Raw genomic sequence first — 21,167 nt, forward strand, 5'->3', positions numbered from 1 at the left:
GCCTCTCTCTTGCCAAGCAGGCGCTTATACCACTGAGCTAAACCCCCGGCTCCTTGCCTTTCTCTTGAATGGCAACAGCAACATTCACCCAATTTTTTCAGCAGCAACACTGACCCTACTTTTGATCACAGCTTGCAAAGACACTTAAGAAGACTTCAAGAAATGCTTTAGAAAGTGGCAAAAATGTTGCAGTAAGTGTGTTCAAAGTGAAGGAGAGTATACTGAGGGGATTAATGCCAATGCATCTTTATTGTAATAATTATTTGTAAACATCCATCATCTATGTTGATCACACCTTGTATATGAAACACAAAATTGTTCACATGCTATCAATATAGTAATGTAACCTTATTACTTCCACAAAATAACGTGATTCTCTAATTCTATCTGGTAATAAAAAAGAAAATTCTGTGCTGACCCAAGCCATTAATTATGATATCACTAAATCTTACCAAATTAAAATAGACTTCTGTTTTTACAGATCTCTCAACTAATTCAAGAGGAGCTATAATTCCTAAGTATAGACTACTTAGTATCCTTACACTGAAGCACCGGAACATGTGAAACCTTCAAGCTCTTCCAAGTCTTCCCTTTCTTGTCCTTTTACCCTGCCTGCTCCTTGTACTGCTAGGAAGTGTGGTGCCTTCTCCCAAAAGTCTCTTTGTATCCTATTTAGGGACTTCTCTTTCTATCACCACTGGTAACACAGAACTCCCACAGTTGTACACAAAGTGTCAGACTGTGAAAACTGCTCACAAGACAGTCATGGGTGTTTCCTGACCGTCCAGCCCCTTTCCTAGGTTTTTATTTTCTATGGTAAAGTAAGTCTAAATGGCTCAAATCTGACTCAGAATTTCCTGCAAATATGAAAAAAATTCTTACCAGTCTTTACTAGATTTAGTTTCTGAATACAAGTATTACTCTTCAGTTTCTGAACCTAAGTATTATCTCTCAGTTTCAGATGACCTCTTGGCAAAATCAAGTCTCTATCTAGCAGCTACATACTGTGGTAAAGTCATATTTAAAAATAGTCTGTGTGAAGAAAAAGATGAACAAAAAGTCACTGATCTGTGACCTTGCTGCTGGTAAATAACAATGATGAAAATGATTTTTCTGCTCTCCTCAAAACTGAAAATGATAGCCTTCTACTCTTCTCCCCTAAAACATTTGTGCCACAAAAATAAGTACCTATGGAAGTGGTCACCTTCCATCCCGGACACACAGTAGACAAGCGACTCTTGCACACCATGTTTGAACTTCTCCTACATGACTGTGTAGCATGCCACTTCTGTGTACTTTCTGAAATCACGTTGTAACTTTACCTTTGGATTTCACTTTGGGTCCTTGTGTGGTTCAAACATTTATACATATGCTACCTTGTTTTAGGACAAATGTAGGTTTGAGCCCTATTCCACTGTGTGACTTTGGGGAGTCAATTCCTGTACCTTGGCTTTTAGCTTTCTCATCTATAGACTGCAAATCATAACACATTGTTATGAGGATTACGTGCCATGAAATATTTGAAAGGCTTTTGGAATTATATAACAGATGATGCACAAAATACATTCCCTTTCTCAAGAAATACTATTTTTAAAAATTAGAAACTTTGCCACACTCAGGAGCTTAAAATTTTACTGAGTAAGTAAAATATATTTCTGTTAAAAGTTTATAGTTGGGGGCTGGGGATTTAGCTCAGTGGCATAAGCACCTGCCTTGCAAGCAGGAAGTCGTGAGTTCAATCCCTGGTATCCATAGAAACAAAAAAGACCAAAAAAAAAAAAACAGTTTACAGTGTGTGCACAGTCGCACCTTTTGAACAGAAGACTGAACATTAAATTGTGCATGCATGTTCTCTACATCTGGGCTTAAGTACAGCAGTAGTAAGCATTCTGCTGGCACCACCTTTGGTTTCTGCCAGTCACGTACTGTACTGAATCAGGAAAGGACTTTAATGGACACTCCTGAGGGAAATGTTAAGTTCACTGCGCTGCTGCACAAGACAGATTTTACATACAACAGTACCACCACTCGCAGAAGAGGAATGTGAACTGGAACAGAAAGCCAAGGCCAAGGAAAAGTTCAAACGATCTATTTTTTTGTATATGGGGATACAGTGCCCAAGTGTAAATCTGATCTTGAGTGTTTATTAACAGTGATTCTGAGCAGATTAAATGTGTCTGACTGCGTTTCCTCATCTGTAAAATATAAACAGTAACCAAACCTTCCTCAAATGCATGTGTGGTCTGAGTGAGACACGCACATCTGTGCCTCCAACCACACTTGGTGCCCAGCTGTGAGAGGCACGACAGAGCTCGCCCACAGGAACTGGCATGCAGCGGAAAGCCCGGGTTAATTCCTGCAACTGCTGGACAGCGCCCATTCACAGACATTCCCCAAGGGAGAGGAAAAGATGCCGCAGTTTGAACCATCCAGACAGGATTTCACAGAGACTGCTGGATATCAATTCAGTACATGTCATGTAGGGGGAAACGATGGCTAAATTAAACCATTTTATAAACATCTGATTGGCTTTCCAAAGTAATTAGGGATAGACTTTAGAGGGATATGGATCATCTCTTAGTAATTAAGCAGTTTTAAATAAGTAAGGATCTTAAAAATAATAAAAATTTTCCTCAACAGGAAGTATGATGGAAACAAGTAGATACTCCATTTAAATGTCACAATTTTCAATGTAAGATGTTCATATCACAACTGTGTATTTCCTTGTTTTTATACTATGTCCGCTAGTATATACTAAAATTAGAGATTATAAGACAAACTCCACAATAAACCCCTTTTCATTCTCTTTCCAAGTTTCTTTCCATCTCTATTTCCACTTTGTACTCCTAAGCTATATGTAAACAACCAATTAAGTATAAAAATAGCTCACTTTTAATTTCTCAAGTAATAGAACAATATGCTATAGTCCAGACCTATTATTAGCATTCTTTTTTTTGTCTTTTTCCTTTTTATCGGTACCGGGGATCGAACTCACGACTGCCTGCTTGCAAGGCAGGTGCTTATGCCGCTGAGCTATATCTCCAGCCCCATTATTAGCATTCTTTAGCCTGTTCTTTCAGCAAATAAATATCTTATATTAGTACTACTGTAAACAACATGTACTTATATATGGTATATATTTAATTTCATACTTTTTCATAACTTACATATAGCTCATTACTCTTTCTAAGAGACAATCAAAGGCAAGAAGATTTTACACTTTAAAAATCCTTCAAACCAGCATTACACAGTGACCCAAGCCTATAACCCCAGCTGCTCAAGAAGCTGAGGCAGTAAGCTGTTAAGTTTGAAGCCAGCCTGGGCAACACAGCAAGGGCTTGTCTATAAAAAAATCCTCATGGGCAGTCCATTTATGCAACTTTATAAACAATAATTCCTCTTTCATGAAGCAAGTCAAATATAGCTACCAGAAAAAGAGATTCAAGAGGGCTTCCCGCACACAGTACAGACTTCTTTTCAAACTATTAAACTGCTAAAATGGGACAGGGATAATTAGTCCTTTTTTCAGCAGTTTGTACAGTGCAAATATACTACTCCCTGACTTAGCATAAACAGCAATAATAAGCAGACTGACCAAGTCAGAATACTTCACCTGCTACCACAGAAGTATTCTGTCCATCATCTTAAGGGAAATTACACCTGGGTCCTGCAGCTCACCTACCATCATAGTCTCTACTGAAGTATTCTACAGCAGTGATGGCGAACCCATCAGAGCTTTCAACGATACCAACGGCTACTGCAGTGTGCGTGCCACAGATTCGCCACCACTGCTCTAGAACCCAGCACACATTTCTCTCCAAACTGCAGATTTCGCATTTGAGAATCACAAAATACAAATTTTTCAGTACTACGATAGCCATGGTAAAAGTTGATGTACATACTTAAGATTTCCAACTATAAAGCACTTTAATTATAAATTTTAATGAAAAGATGGTTTTTCAGTTTTATACTTCATTTCCTCTTCAACCTCATTTAGGATACTGAGTGCCTGAAGGACATCATTATAGTTAACTTAGCAGCTCTATTACTTAAATCCACCTTACCTATCATTTATCCCTGAAATCGAAACTGCTTCCCATTAAAAACAAACTGAAAAGAGCAGACCTTCCCAAAGCTTCTTCCAAACTGGTGATGACTGCTTGCAGCTGATTCTGACTGACTGCTTCAAGACAGGCCCAGGCGAGAGGACTCAGGGACCGGTGGCAGCAGCCGAGCCTTGCTGGAGTGGCCTACCAAGCAGACAGTTGCCACAGTTTGAAATTCTGCCGGACAGCTTGCTGCTACCTAGGGTCATTGCTGGTCAACATTTTCAGGCCCAGTTAATTCTAAAATGGGGACCCTCAGGAGGACTTATTACTAAAAGGAAGATGGGCGCCTAGCTGAGTCATTTCAAAGCATGACAAGAACTTGTTTCTGGCTAGGTGGGCTTAAGATCCAGCCCGTGTAGACGAACATGGGAAGAGGAGGCAGGAAGTATGTTTGAAATCAACATTTATCAGGAAAGAAAGTTAGTAGGGAGATAAATGAAATGGATTAGTCTTTACAATATTCAAATCATGTAGTGGACCAGAACTTACCCCAAGGGGTGTACAATTCATTACCTAAGCAGCAGTACCCAGCAAGAATGAAACAAGCAAATGCTATTTCAAATGTTATCCGTAAAAAATTCCAGGATTAGTTCTCTTATCGGATTGTCATGCATCTACCCAAACATTGGGGAAATTAATTCACTTACCAATTGCTGTTAAAATAAATAAAAATGAAGAAACACCTGAGGTCCCATAAAACATGGTGCTGATACTACGAGTCAGGCGATCTGTGTCATTCTGTGTGTTGGGCACTAAAACGGGTGGCAGCAAAAAGCCAACTGCAGTTCCAAGCTGCAAAATAAACAGTCCTGTTATCATTAGAGAAACAAAGTAAACCCTGGTACTTCCCAGAACATGAGGACAAACAAGTGTTTACAAACTATGTTTAAGCCGGGCGTGGTGGCTTACACCTGTAATCCCAGCACTCGGGAGGCTGAGGCAGGAGAATTCTTGCGAGTTCGAGACCAGCCTGGGCTACAAAGTGAGCTCAAGGCCAGCCTGAACTGCACAGCGAGACCCTGTCTCAAAAAGACAAACAAACAGGGGCTGGGGATTTAGCTCAGCGGCATAAGCACCTGCCTTGTAAGCAGGCAGTCGTGAGTTCAATCCCTGGTACCGATAAAAAGGAAAAAGATTAAAAAAAAAAAAAAGACAAACAAACAAAACCAAACTATGTTCAAATGTCTTTGCTCCTTAGTACATTCTTAAAAGGAGACTGCAGACAAACCCCTTTCCTAGTTAACAAATACTGAGTTCACACTGTCTGAATGCTTCTAGGAGTGCTGTGGTAGATGTAGTCTTGGCCCTTTAGATGCTTACAGTTAAAAAGAGAAAAAAGAGTGCATGAAAGGGCTGCAAAAAGAATGGGAAAAATACTTGCAAGTCATGTATCAGATAAGGGGCTAACACCCAGAATCAAGAATTCTTACAGCTCAACACCAAAAAGACAAAAAAGTCTAATTTAAAAATGGCTGAAGAACTTGAAAAGACATTTTTCCACAGAATACAAAAATAGCCACCAAGCACTGCTGCCTGAATAACATCAGTCACTAGAGAAATGCCCATCAAAATGACAGTGAGATTCCCCCACCCACAGGGAGGGTTACAATAATGGCAACCAGAGAAAACCCCAACTGGAGGGAAGAACAGAAAAGCTGGAACCCTTGAGCACTGGTGACAGGACTGTAAAACGGGCGGCACCTCTGTGGACGACAGTTTGGCAAACCCACACAAAGTTTTACCACAAGACCTAGCAATTCCACAAGTAGGAATATCCCTAAAAACCCGAAAACAGGTATTCAAATAAATACACATGAATGTTCACAGCAGCCCTCTTCACAATACCCAAATGTGACAGTGTGGCAAATGTTTATTAGAAGACAAATGAATAAAGGAAATGTAGTATAGTTACACATAGGAACAGACCGAAGTACTGACACAGTGGAGCAACGTCAACTTTAAAAACACCAAGTAAAAGAAGCCAGACAGAAAAGGTCGTACACTGTACAGTTCCATTTATGTTTGTTTTGGTACCAGAGATCGAACTCACGTCCCTGTGCTTGCCAGGGTGGCACATTGTTGCTGAGCTACATCCCCAGCTCCTTACAGTTCCACTTATTAAAAATATTCAGAGGTAATATGGGTAAATCCACATAGAGAAAGCAGACTAGAGGCTACCAAAGGAAGGATGAAGGAGAGAAGAGCAAATGACTGCACAAATTTAGGGACAGATAAAAAGATTTCAGAATTACAAGAAGATGACAGTGGCACAGGGATATCTGTGCACCCATGTTTATAGGTGCACAGTCTGTAACAACTAGATCTGGGAAACAACTCAAATGCCCATCAACTGAGGAATGGATAAAAAAGACGTGGTATTTTTATACAATGCAGTACTACTCAGCCATATAGAATGATACACTTAAAATCGAACAACCCAGGTTAAAACCATTGCAATTAATGAGTTGATCTTACTATATTTTACTATATGCGATCGTATAAACAAAATTTTTTATAGGCAAAGAGATAATATAGAAACTGTTGTTCGTTTTCTATTAGCTGGTTCTAAATACTCTGTAATTCTTTCATTCTCTTGAATGGCTTCACACTGTCTTGATATGCTTGATGCTATAGCATACGAAGTTATACTCAAATAATTCAAGGAAAAAGGCACTATGGTAACTACTATTGTTAGATTATCTGGTGGTAAAACACAATGATGCTCAAATTGTTCGGTTCTGACCTGCCTTGTTCTGTTACAATGTCCTCTTTTATCCCAATCTCCCCCCCTTTTTAAATTAATCTATTTTTTCTCATTTTTTTTAATTAAGGGAAAATTAAATTTAAAAATAGCGGGATATATTATAGTAACTTTTTTGTTTTCCTATTAACCTGATTTGAACCCCAGTATTGCTCTCCCCATCTTGTTCTGTCTGATTATACTATATTCTATTTTGTTTGATAGTATCAAGTTTGAGGGTATAGGCAACCACTTTGAAGGCAATAAGATATACTATGATGCCCATTATGGTTTGACTATTATCTTTTTTTGAAGTCCTGTAAGGTCTCCAGTGTAGGTTTTATTGGTCTTGTTCTGTACTGTTTTGATCAATTCTATTATACCTGATGATATAGGCAACTCAATTTAAAAATAGCAAGAGGCACAATGGTAACCACTTTTGATCACCTGGTATTCTATTTTTGCATTATGTACTATGCCCATCCTTCTATTCTGACTCTGTTTTGCTTAGTCATGTCTGGTTTTATTCTCTTCAAAAAAAGTAATAAGAACTGTGGGAGTAATAAAACCCAAAAAGTATAATTGTTATTGTAAAAAAGAGAGGAAAGGAAGGTGGACTAAGGAATATAATCGCAGGTATGTTTGAGTGTGTAGGATGGAAAACCATATTACTGAGCTTTTGTTGGATCATTGAACAGAACTGTCTCCAATATCACTGTATAAATGTCCACTTTATATGCTTTAACTTTATAATTTGGACAACTGTTTCTAAGACAATATGTAACCTATTAACTAGTGATTTCTTACTGTATATATTTTTTCTTGATATTTTGTATTACTTGCACCCTTTTACTGCTTTGTTTTTTTATGTCCTTTCTTTTTTCTCTTTAAATTAAAAAAAAATTAAAATTTTTTTATGTCCTTTCTTTTTTCTCTTTAAATTAAAAAAAAGAATGATACACTTGAAGTCTTTATAGGTAAATGGATGCAACTAGAAACCATACTCATAAATAAATCAGACTCGCAGCCAGGTGTGGTGGCTCATGCCTGTAATCCCAGCACTCAAAGGATCTTTGGGAGTTTGAGACCAGCCTGGGCTACAAAGTGAGTTCAAGTTCAGCCTGAATTGCATAAAGACCCTGTCTCAAAAAGATCAAAAAAATTTTTAAAAAAATAAAAATAAAAAAATAAGTCAGACTCGCATGTTTACACACCATGTTGTCTCACTAGTGTACTAGTGTAAGAAACAGAGAGTAAATAAGATCCAAAAGTTACAATAGATATAGTAAAAGGGAAAGAAACTACTCAAAGGGAAATTATATTGATCAATCTTGTGTGCCTGTATCTGGTAACCTGAGCAGCTATTTTGAAGATAACAATATGCAATATAACAACCACTGTTAAATTCCTATCATTATGATTTGAAATCCTGCATCACTGTTGATTTTGTTGTTGTTGTCATCGTTCTGCTATTTTTCTTTGTTTGCCTCTTGATTTTTGTTTTTTCTCTTTAAAATAAAAAAAAAATTAAGACAGTTGCCAACACTGAAAACGTACTAAATGATGATGAAATGAACACTTTAAAATTGTTAATTTTATGTTATGTGAAACTTATCTTAACTAAGAAAATAAGGCTATGATAATCACAACACGAGAAGTAAAATCAAAATAGTAAGACAGTTCAGTGATGGGAAGTATGATTTTGTTGGACCTGGAAAGACTCCAAGGAGGCTGGGGTAGAAATGAAACCATTTACCAAATATCCTTTTGCTCCTTTACAGAAAAAGCTGGACAGAGACAAACAGGCAATTACAAGAGAACCCTGTGATAGGGAAGTAGAGAGTTCTAGCTGGGGAAATCACGTAATTGATCATCCAATCCAGAACGCTAAGTAAAAGGGACTCCCAGACAACAGACACTTATAATCCCAGCACTCTGGGATGCTGAGACAGGAGGATGACAAATTCAAGCCCAGGTCAGGCAATTTAGCAACTCAGGGAGACCCTGTCTCAAAATAAAAAATACAGAAAAGGGCTGCAATTGCAGCTCAGTGTGAAGGCCCTGGGTTTAATCCCCAATAGAGAAGAGAAAGAAAAAAATAAAAAGAATAGGAAAGAGTTTCTCTCGAAAGCAGAGCAGACTGGAGTTCACTAAGTGAAGCAGAGTTCCAAGCCAAGAGGGCGTTATGCACAAAGGCTGCCAGGGACAGACCGGGTCATGTGAGAAGCTGCTGATTCGCACGGTTTGGGTCAGAACAGAGACCTTGCATGTGGAGCTGAGGGGCTAGCTGCTGAGGCATGGCAGCAGGCAGATACGGAGGCTCCTCGAGGCATGTTAGAGAGCCTGGATTCTACCCTAAGGATAATGGCAGCCACTGCGGGAGGCAAGGAGTGCCCGCACTGTAAAGACCCCACTGGAGGACTGCGCAGAAAAGAGGCAGGGAGAGGCAGGTGGGGAGATCAGCTGAGCTGCAGATGGCCAAGCTAAGACTGCAACCAGACAGGTACACAGGTAACAGCCAGGAGACACTTGGGTGGGTGCTGATGAGACCCCAGGCAGAAATGCTCGGCCAGCTGGCTCTACACAGGTCTGAAGGGCACTCACTCACCGACTGTTATCTTTACAGAGGTTTGCGAGTGCCAGGCCCTGTAACAAGTGCTGCTGACACAGTATGTGCACTTAGTCCACTGCCTATTGCCTTGAAACTCACAATCTACAAGCGGGGAAGAGATGAGCACTGAACAACATTGGGCATAAACATGTATACAGTAACAGGAGACAATGATAACTGCCACTCGGAGAATTAGAATGTAGGACGTAGTAAAAGTGGACTGGACAACACTAAAAGGAATCAGGAAATGCCACTGGATGTTTAAAAGGAATTCAGAAGTGACACTAAGAATGTAGGCATGAGGTTCTGTGGAGAACATTCCAGAGGGCTGCTCAAGCAAGGCCAAGCTTAGTAGGCCTTTCAGTAAGGTTTGTAATTCAGAGTAAAGAGTTTACACTTTAAGAGTTGGGCGCGGTGTTTCATGCCTGTCATTCCAGCACTCAGGAGGCTGAGGCAGGAGGACTGTTGTGAGTTCAAGATTAGCATGGGCTACAAAGTGAGCTCAAGGCCAGCCTGGACTGCAGAGTGAGAGCCTGTCTCAAAGAGACAAAAAAAGTTTACGAAAAGTTTACGGACACCAGTGGCAAGCTCAATGCAGGGCAATGACATGGTCTGATTTGTTTTGAAAGGGTCACAGACCTGTGTAGAGCCAGCTGGCCGAGCATTTCTGCCTGGGGTCTCATCAGCACCCACCCAAGTGTCTCCTGGCTGTTTCCTGCATAGAGACTGACAGTATAGATATGAAGTTAAAACCTAGGCATCAGAAACCGAATAGATTTGAGTGTGAATGTCCACACTAACTAAGCTGCATGACATTTGGAAAATACTTCAACCCCTTCCAGCTTCAGTTGTCCTATCTATCCAATGGGAAGACTAAGAGTTCAGATTAGCATATTAAAGTAAATGACCACACACACAAGTACTCCGCATATCCCCAGGTCCTTAGCGAGCTCTCATAAGACTGTGTACTATTCTGAATGATCCCTATACACTAGGCTCAAAATGCTTCCTTGGGGCCAGGGATTTAGTTCAGTGGCATAGAAGCACCTACCTGGCAAGTGCGAGGTGGCGAGTTCAATCCCTGGTACCAAAAAAACAAAACAAACTGCATACCTGGAACTAGGTAGAATGGTACATGCCTGTGATCCCAGCCCCTGGGAGGCTAACACAGGAGCTCAAGGTCAGCCCCGGGAACTTAGTGAGACCTTTCTCAAAATAAAAAGATCTGGATATGTAGCTAGTGTAAAAGCCATAGGTTCAACCCTCAGCACAGGACAAAAAATAGGGTGCATAGCTTTTGCTATGCACTTCTGGCTGACCTTGAACTCATTTTGTAGACCAGGCTGGTCTCGAACTCATGGCGATTCTCCTACTTCAGTTTTTCAAGTGCTGGGATTATAAATGTGCACCACTGCCCAGCTTGGTGAATACATTTTTAACTGGTATCCCTTATAGTTTAATAAATGAACACTCAGTATTAACTTACATAAAGTGTCATAAGATCCCATATCTAAATTACAATAAGGGAATCAATCTTCAAGAAACACACACACACACACACACACACACAATATTTTACCTAGTAATGCTTCTGAAACACTAATGGCATTTGAGTCTTGGTGTTGGGAAAGACCAGGTTATTTCTTAGCAGACTTGCCAAATTTAGCTGCCCTTGTACAACATACTCTATGACCACTAATTGTTGTGTAATCCTACTAACAAAAATCAGTAACTGGACCTAGTAATGCTGTTAAGTCTTTATCACTGGAACATTAATTTAATGCTCCTTCACATATGTCCACTATGTGCAGCTTTGTGCTGACTGCTAATATATAAAATTAAACAAGGATTGTTCACAGTGACCACTCAAGATGGAAACAAATTTCCCAGAATCCCATATATCTTAGTTTTGCAAAGCACACATTTCGGACAATGATAATTCTTGTGCAAGCCTGGCTCACTGTTATACTGCCAGGTTTTCTCTAACGATGTTCGTATGCACAGATCAATAGTTAATTATTTTATAGGTAATTTTCAAAGCAAGATGACAACATGGTCACTTTAAGCTAGTTTTAAAAGTTCTGTCCTTATTAAAAAAAAAAAGTCAAAAGCCATCTTTAAGATTGCCTCTCTTGGCTGGGGATTTGGCTGGGGATTTAGCTCAGTGGCATAATCGCCTGCCTTGCAAGCAGGCAGTCGTGAGTTCGATAAAAACGAAAAAGACAAAAAAAAAAAAAAAAAAAAAGATTGTCTCTCAGCATACATGGTGATGCATGCCTATAACCTCAGCACTCTGAAAGCCTGAGGCAGGAGGATGGCAGGAGTTCCAGGCCAGCCTGGGCTAGGTAATAAATTCAAGGTCAGCCTGGACTGACCCTGTCTCAAAAAGGAAAACAAACAAACAAACAAAACCTCTCTTATCTTACAATTACTCATCGCTTCATATAGAAGTCTCCTGGCACCCATTCATACACCTAACTCACAAGCCTAAATCGCCTTCCGGTCTTGTAAAGCGTGCTTCTCCCCATCCTGCCTCCAGACCTCACCTGATTGCCCAGCACGGCGGTGGCACAGGCTGTCGACACCTCTTTGGGCCCAAACCACACCGAGGCGATGCGGGAAGGCAAGCCCAGGATGAAGACCTGTGCCACGGAGCACAGGCACTGGCCCAGCATGGTGACCCAGAAGAGGTGCCGCTGCACGCTGCCACACTTGACCCAGGCGCCCAGGCAGTTGAGGCCAGAGCCCAGCAGGGCGGTGAGGCGCAGGCCCCGCGTGTCCAGCAGCCAGGTGGCCGGGAAGATGAGCGGCACATAGGCCAGCATGTACACCATGGACAGCCAGTCGATGTGGAGCAGCGACACCCCGTAGAAGCCCTCGAACACGTTGCTGATGATGCTGTACTGGATCCACTGGAAGGCGTTCACCAGCGAGTAGAGGCAGAAGATGAGCAGCACCACGAAGCGCCGCGCAGACAGCGCCGTCCGGGCCGGCTCTGCGCCCTCGCCGCCCGGGGTTCCCGCGCCGGCGTCCTTGGGCAGCAGCCGCGCCTGCGTCTCCGTCTCCTCTTCCGGGGCCCGCGGTGTCTGCGCCCCCGAGGCGGCGTCCACGCCCTGCTGGGAGACCCCATTCAGCGCCAGGCAGCGGGCCTTGGGCCCGTTCTGCTCGCCATGTCCCTCCGGGTCGGGGGCTCCTGGGGGCACCAGCAGGTAGCCCTTTGCAACTGGGTGCCCGGGCGCCACCGCGGGCCCCTCCTCATGGTCCGACAGCGGCATGTCCCTGGGCTCCCCGCCACCGCCGCCTCGCGCCCCTGCCCGCTCGCCGACACCCCAGATTCCACCTCAGCCCGCCACCCGCGCCCAGGGCCCGGGGTCAGAGCGACCCGGGCCGCGGTTCACTCAGAGGCCTAGTCCCCCATGGCGCGCGGCAGCGCGGGAGCCAATCCGAGGGCTGCAAGTGTGAGCCAATCCGTAGGCTTCAGGAGTGAGCCAATCTGAGGGTTTCTGGAGCGAGCCAATCAGAGGACTACAGAAGTGAACCTGCCGGTAGCTGCTAAAAAAGCCGGGTTGGGCATTCTACTCAAAGGGAGCGTGAAGGGCTCTGAATCCAGACACGCTACCTTTCAGTACTCCGTGCAGTCAGTACAGAGAGCAGCCAGAGAAAGAGTTCGTGCAATTAGAGTCCCCCTCCCGCCCCACCCGTTGCTCCCCGCGGGCTGGACCGGTTGGGACCTGTGTGCCGCGGTCGTGCCTGTGGCCCCTGCTCCCCTATTAGTAAGTGAACGCGAATCCAGGAGTTTCTGGGCTCCACACTTGTTTCCCACATGTGCCAGATGTTTATATGAGCTGAGGAACTAAAAGAATAAAAATGGAACCAAGTACTTTCCTCCAGAACTAGAACACAGAGCTCTGGGGTACTCGTGGTCTAGAGAAAAAGCTCTGCTTCTCTTTGGGAAGCTATATTGAAAAAAAAAAAAAAAAAAAAAAAAAAAAAAAAATATATATATATATATATATATATATATATATATTAAAGCAAAGTTGAAAGTAGGTGCATATAGGATTCGTATTACAGATCTGATCTCCAAAAGTGCTGCTATCTAGAACCTTGGAACATTCATGCTTTTATTGCTTCTACCGTTATTATTTTAGTCGTATATAAAAATGTATCAGGCATCTCTCAGGACAGACTCGATGCTACTACGGCCCTAAACTCTAAAGGACACCTGTATCATGGTGTCTTCTTTAGCCACCCTGTGAAAATTGCTCTCCCTCGTCCCTTTTCCCTGCTTAATTTTTATTTTTGGTACTTCGTCACCTAAAATGCCCTATATTCTTCACCCCACCCCCGGTTATTTTCTTTTTCCACTAAAGTGTAAGCTTGGACTGTTTTGTGGCTTTCTGCTTTGACTATTTTCTGAGAACCTGTGAGAGGACTGAGTGAACAGTAAGTGTTCCATTTATTTACTGAATCAATTTAGCTAATGAGCCGGCGTTACTCTTAAATGTTTTAAATTATTTTGTAAGTGAATATTTCTTTTTAAAAATAAAATCTTGGGGGCTGGGGATTTAGCTCAGTGGCATAAGCACCTGCCTTGCAAGCAGGCAGTCATGAGTTCGATCCCTGGTACCGATTAAAAAAAAAGACAAAAAAAATCTTATAAATCCCATCTCCAATATGATTTTCTAAACATGATTGGAAATTACTGAACAATATTCTCTGAACAAAGTAACAAACATGGGAGCCAGAGGACTTAGAATTATATATGCGATTCTAAAATGGTGGCAGTGTTCTTGATGAGATTGTTAGGAGAAATGAATGGCTAGTAAAGCACTTAAGCAGAGCTGACCTCTTCTTATCTATATGAATACTCAGCAAATATTACTCACTAGTGCTATTATCAGCTCTTTGTATGTTGAAGGGGGTGAGATGTACAAGGGATTGAAACTAAGACCTTGCACTAAGCTATGTGATGCCATGGTTACAGGTGTGAACCACTATGCCTAACTTGTTATCAACTCAGATTTTTGTATTTCACAAAGTCCTGTTTCATCTTCATTGTGTGAACTTAGGCTTGATCCCATCTTGTCTATTTATTTATGCAGTTGTTTACTCCAAACTCATTCAGATTGAATTTATGATTATAATGCCCCATCCATGGAGGATGTTCCCAGGGCAATCAAAAAGGACAGTGCATGGTGGCTTATTTGAATTACTGTTGGTCTAAATGAAAGAGAAAAAGTATACAAGAGAAATGGTTCTTTTAAAAACTTAGTTCTTTTGAAACTGTTCACTCTGTAACTGTTTCATGGCTCTGTAATTACTTTCTTGACTACTGTAACCCTAAGAGCATAACTGAACATACAGGATGCTTGATCATACCATCGTACCAAGAGATGATCATTATCTGCCCTTGTAATTGATGAGCTCTCTGCCAGCTAATGAAAAGAACTGCCAGGTTGTTCTGTCTCACCTTTGCACCTCCTTTGTACCTCCTGGTTTTGGATCATATAAAAGTTCTAGACCACCAGAGATCTGGGCCTGATATTCTGGGAATGATCCCGATCAGTACCTGCTGATGCAAATAAATCTGCCTCCAAATCCTGGGTGTCATTTTGGTATTTCTTCTTACCACTGCATCAGAAGGGGTAATTTTCTTATCATCAGAGGTGATCAATTGAGTGGACTTCCACTTAACATATCTAGACAATTAAATGATCATCTATGTCATCCCCCTTAAACGTTGCAACAAATGTGTCAAAGCAGGTATTTTGTGGATAGGATTCCTAAATTTAATGGAAAATTGAGGTGTATGAGATCTAAGATTGCTTCTGGCTTTGTAACTGTGTCTTTAAAAATGTGTCCAATGAAAAGATTAGACAAAATTCATGTGCCTAGTTGAAATAGTGGGGCACAGAAATTGAATGTGGTGGTGCATGCCTGTAATTACAGCATTCCGGAGATTGAAGCAGAAGGATCCCTATGAGTTCAAGGCCAGCCTGAACTAGGCAACAAGACCCTGATTCACAAAACCAATAAAAAATAAAAAAGGAATGCAGCCCCAAAAGGTAGACCACTCAGTGGTACCTCATAGTTTGATGCTAATTCCTAACCTTGTCTCTGCACTCTTAGGAACTTATTAACTGGTTTAAGTATGAGTCCTTCTTTGTATGATGTGTTTGGAGGTATAATTTATCTTGAGCCTTAATCTCTATCAGACACTGCTAGGAAGATCACTCGGAGAAGAGTTAATAAAATAGTGCTACAGGATGAGTGTAGAACTCCCAAGTCAGATTTAAGTAAGTCACAACTCAAAGGTAGGAGATCTGAACAGCATATAGGAACCAAGTCCAAGGTGCCACTAGGAGTGATGTGGCTGACCCTAAGCAAAGGTTTCCTGCAGCCTAGGAGCTTCAGAAAATAAGATGTAAACACATGACCCATGATGCTTTGCAGGGAGAAAGGTAGATCTGGGCCACCTACCTTCACTTTGCATGACTGTCACTGTGCTCTCTATACCTGGGCAGCAGAGGTTGCCCTGCCCCGATGTGCAGAAAGATCAAGTCAGGAGTGGAGGGCTGGAGGAGAAGACTGGAAATCAGAATCCCCCATGTGTACTTCCCCCATAGAGGAGTTTCATTTGTTTTCAACTTATTACACTCTTAGGGGAATATAGTTCCAGGGTTTTCCCTTCTGCGTATTTTTTGTTTTCTTCCTTTTAGTTCGTGATGCCATTGGAGGTTGTTAACACAGGGAGACCAATCTGATGAACAAGAGCAGATTATTCAACCATTTTTCTAGATCTCTGAGTTCCACATCCGATGCAGGGCCCATTACTCCATGTCATGTAACCTGCCTGTGAGGTTCATAAAAAGTTTTCGAACTCTAGGTTCATTGATGACTTCAAATGCCTTTACACATTTCAATACAGTTCAAGCTTAAATGCATATAGTCCTATTCCCTGCTGATTCAGAAATATATCATTTGATTTATAACTAGGCATGCTTACAAACAGTAGTGCACTGGCACCAGCTTGCCCAGGTTTGAAGGAGCTAGTTGGGCTCTCGTGACATCACCATTGGCTGCTTAAAATTGTCCATGATGAGAGTGTTATTTACATAGTGGAAGTTTGCAAGTTCTACATTTACCAATACCGTGGGAAAGCTAACTAAACCAGTCATTTTCTATGGCTTAGATCCTGACTGTCCTCCAAAAGCTTGTGCTCCGACCTTGATCTCCAGCTCATGGCACTGTCCAGAGACGGTGAAATTTCAGAGATGGGGCCTACCAGAAGGAAGTTAGGTCACTGGGGCATCTGGAAAGGGACGCTGGACCCTGTTCCTTCCTCTGTCTCTGTACTTCATAGCTACCATGAGGTGAGCAGTTTTGTCCCATCCTATGCTCCCCACAATGAGGTTCTGCCTAGCAATAGGGCCAAGGGATCATGAACTGAAACTCCTGAAACCATGAACCAAAACAAACCTTTTTCCTGTTAAGTTGATTTTTTTATTTTGTCACAGGGACAGAAAACTAACATGGCATCCAAAGCATCTGAATGGCTGCTTACAAATTTCCAAAGAACTTTTAGAGGGAAACTGATTCTCCTTAGCAGCAAAATACTTTTTTTTTTTTTTTTTTTTTTTTTTTTTTGGTGTGTGTGTGTGTGTGTTTTTTTTTGAGACAGAGTCTCGCTATGCAGTTCAGGCTGACCTTGAGCTCACTTTGTAGCCCAGGCTGGTCTCACAAGGATCCTCTTGCCGCAGCCTCCTGAGTGCTGGGATTACAGGCATGAGCACCACGCCCAGCCATATGTAACATATCTTCATCACTTTTGATCCACTTTACCCTCTCCCTGCCCTTTGCTTCTTTCAGTTTTCTTATAGAGTCATTTATTCAAGTAAGGGAACAGATTTCTCAGCTCAGTTTGGTTGAATTAGTGACCAAACTCCCCAGGCAGGAATTTAGAACCTGAGCCTTATATTCCAAGTTGATTCCTCCCAAGACACAGTACTTTATGCAAAATTCCTGGACAGCTATTTTAAAGAGTACAAGAGATATTATGGTAGCCATTGTTGATTTTCCTATTGTCTGGTTTTGAAGGCCTGTAAGCTTTCATTCTTTTGTTTTGATCAGTTTTACACTATTGTGTTTTGTTTGAATTCATTGTGTGTGAAATATGGACAACTATTTCTTTTTTCTTGGACAACTATTTCAAAGAAAACGAGACATTATGGTAGCCACTATTGATTTCCTGTTGTCTTGTTTTGAAATTCTGTGTTGCTTACTCTTGTAATTCACAAACAAAATGGGGCTGGGGATTTAGCTCAGCGGCATAAGCACCTGCCTTGCAAGCAGACAGTCGTGAGTTCAGTCCCTGGTACCGATTAAAAGGAAAAAGACAAAAAAAAAAAAAAATTCACAAATGAGGCCCCATACTTGAGTTTAAAAAAGTGAGGCAAAAACATATTTTAAAAAGCAGCACTGATTTATTTTATCCTGGGCCCAGCGACACAGTGCAGTTGGAGATTGAAAAAGCTGTGTGTCGTTTCTCTACACTTGCTGCCCTTAAGTACACATCACAATTTACAAAGTAAGGGGTTATGGGTGTGGATCAGGAAATGAGAAAATCCTTGATCTGCTAAGAAATGAGGAAGACCTTTGTTCCACAGAGAAATCATGCAGGAATTTACAATTCTTTACAGAGGAGAGCACTGATTAACATATCAGTTAGGTCACCCAGAGGAAAAGAAACAGGCATATAGAACAGTAGGCCACATTACAGGTATTTTGGTATAATATAAATATAACGAAGCTCTTTTTGATAGTGTACAACACTTACATTGCTTTGTTCTGAGCTGCTTTGTTTTATTCTCTTTGAAATAAAAAAAATAAAAGAAAAATTCCTTTCTTAAAGTTCTAACAGCACTTTTAAAACCCACATTTTCTCTATAGTGTTCTTGAAGTATATTTAATTACCTAACTTAAATTGAAATTTGTTTTCTTCTCAAGCTCCCTATGCCCTGGGTTTGGTCCAGGTTTTTAAATTATCTTGGTGAGGAGTGAAGAAACTGACCTCAAAATTAAAATACAAATGACATACAAGACCTTCAAAGACACTTTGAAGCTTAAGCCATATTAACATTACAATAAATCTCCCTCTGCAGACCCCTCCCATCTAAAGCAATTAAATCTTCATTGGAAGAATTATGCTAAAAAGATTGTGCAATCTTTTTATATGTTACCTGCACTGACTCACTACTTTGAAATTCATTTCCTGAAACCATAGTGAAGAGCCTGAGCCAACAAAAACAATTCTCTAATCTCCCTCCAGTCACAGGAATCTTCAGGGCTGTATTTGCTGAGAGTTGAGCAAATAATTCCTGAAATTGTTTGGAGCAAAGGCCAGGTGGAACCAGACTGATAGAACTGTGGGGGACAAGTGGCAGCTGAAAAGATAAGAAGTATGAAATATAAATGACCTTTATCTTGAGAATGCAGGGAGAGACACCCCCCCATCCTCTACCCCTCCCCAGGCAACCTCTCCATGGAACACGTGGAGTGGGGGCATATGTGTAGCTTAGGTTAGGGGTGGTGCCTGAGGGGCATTAGGGATGCACAAGTAGCCCATTGGTATTCTTTTGGCGCCATAGGTAAATTCCTAGGGGTGGGGGAGATAGGAGCTCCTTGGTTCCGGCTGAGGCTTTTCCAGCTACAGTGTCCCGCCTGGGCCAAAACTCTTTCACAGACCATGCTGAAGTCAAGCTCCTAATCCCAAACAGTCTTGGCAAAGAAAGAGAAAAGACGAAAGCCCAGAGAGCAGCTACATGGGACAGCAGATTTGAAATAAAGAGTAGATAGTGAGTGGATTGGGTAGCTCTGAGCTGACGTGTGAGCAGTGGTAACACCAGGGCATGCACAGACACACACAGTGTGTCCTACTTACTGTCTCACTGGTGAGACACATACCCAACACCCACAACGGATGAGGAAAGGTTTATTTTGGCTCACAGTTTCTTTTTTTTTTTTTTTTTTTTTTTGTCTTTTTCTTTTTTATCGGTACCGGGGATCGAACTCATGACCGCCTGCTTGCAAGGCAGGTGCTTATGCCGCTGAGCTAAATCCCCAGCCCCTGGCTCACAGTTTATAAAGGTTTCATTCATAATTGCCTGACCCAAGCCAAGTTGGCATGGCAAAGGGACATTGCAAAAAAGAAATAGCTAATGGCAGGGCTGGCAGAAGCAGAGAAAAATCAAGAGAGGAGTAGGGAGATAGATCCTTCCAGGCCATACTCCCCAGTGACCCACCTTCTGTATCTAGGCTTCCCGCCCAACACCACACACAGCTATAAACTCTTCAGTGGAGTACACCATAGAGAGCATCATGCCATCATGATGCAGTCTCCTTCCCAAGCCCCACCATGTGTGCATGAGACTTTGGGGGACATCCAGATGCAAACCATAACACAGTATGCTCAAAATACACAGTAGGTCTTTACATTAAAAATTATTATGATAAGTCAGGTGTGGTGGCTCATGCCTGTAATCCCAGCTCTCGGGAGGCTGAGGCAGGAGGATCGTATGTGAGTTTGAGACCAGCCTGGGCTACAAAATGAGCTCAAGGCCAACCTGAACTGTATAGCATGAGACCCTGTATCAAAAAAGGAAAAAAAATTATTACGGTAAAAGACATTGCCATTAATTCCCCTCAAATAGTCATTTTGGAAACAATTAAGAGTTTATAAATATGGCCCGCTTTAAAGACACACTTACCCAATTGTTACTAATACTTTCTGAAGCAGTTTTGGAAGTCCTCTCTCAAGTGAGTGGTTTACAAGGTGTAATAAAAATTACGGCAAAAGCTGCTGCTGAGTGCCATCCAACAGTAAGACAGAACTCAAAAAGCACTTCAGGTGTCCTCGTCCACCCCATTCACTGGGTCTGGCACCGTATGACTCCTGGCTCTTCCCCAAGTCAAAATGACCACAAGAGTGAAACATTTTTAATTGACTCAGGATATGGAGCAGCCACAACAGCATAAAGATGTGGAAAATGACTTCCAAAACTGCTTCAGACAGTGGCAAGAACAACAGGATAGGTGTGCTCAAAGAGAGGAAGATTTTGAGGGAGATTAAGGGCAATGTGTCTTTTATAGCAATGCATTTTAAAAATATAATCATTTGCTGTGCTTTTAGATCATACCGCACACACACTGGGTGACATCCTTTGTGACTGAGAAGCTGAAGATAGTGCCAGCCCTGAAGGTGCCAGAGTTGTGTCCAAAGAATTAGGCCTCTAAGGAGCTGGGGATTTAGCTCAGCGGCATAAGCGCCTGCCTTGCAAGCAGGCAGTTGTGAATTCAATCCCTGGTACCGATAAAAAACGAAAAAGACAAAAAAAAAAAAAAAAAAAAAAAAAGAATTAGGCCTCTTGGTAATTTTTCTGCATTATCTGGAGAGCTTCCTTGAAAACAAGACAAAAGACCATGACAGAATCCTCCTGTCCTTAGCAAGAGCCCAGCATGGCCCACTTAGCAGAGTTGGGGGGGGGGCCTCCTGCACTGTGGCAGGTCTGTCATGTTTTGTAGAATTAATTTTTCTGGACTTGTGAAGTGCTCTCTTCAACACCAGCCTTCTTTCCTCTATCACTAGTTCCTGGAAAAAAATTATGGCTTTTGTACTTGTAAAATTTATTTTGTCTGGGATTTAGCT

At 41.8% G+C, this 21,167-nt stretch overlaps 1 protein-coding gene across 4 annotated transcripts in view; it reads right to left on the bottom strand.

Annotated features, from left to right (window-relative positions):
• Flvcr1 (FLVCR choline and heme transporter 1) overlaps positions 1-12,903 on the bottom strand; it is a 39,356-nt gene extending 26,453 nt beyond the window's left edge. Inside the window, exons 1-3 of one of the 4 annotated variants that reach the window (XR_002792347.2) lie at positions 12,007-12,903; positions 4,757-4,901; positions 4,126-4,250 (exon numbers count right to left, since the gene is read on the bottom strand). Coding sequence is in view for 1 of the 4 variants with exons in the window: in XM_003474243.5 (XP_003474291.2) it covers positions 4,757-4,901; positions 12,007-12,735 (874 nt within the window). In the remaining 3 variants the exon portion in view is untranslated. Of the gene's footprint in view, positions 1-4,064; positions 4,251-4,756; positions 4,902-12,006 lie in introns of all 4 variants that reach the window. The other 3 variants (XR_010043310.1, XR_010043309.1, XM_003474243.5) reach the window with 3 other exon arrangements.
• Positions 12,904-21,167: the final 8,264 nt, after the last annotated feature.

This window comes from Cavia porcellus, unplaced genomic scaffold, assembly GCF_034190915.1.
Source record: "Cavia porcellus strain 051 isolate PalLab524CR breed Dunkin Hartley unplaced genomic scaffold, mCavPor4.1 scaffold_26, whole genome shotgun sequence".
NCBI lineage: Eukaryota > Metazoa > Chordata > Mammalia > Rodentia > Caviidae > Cavia > Cavia porcellus.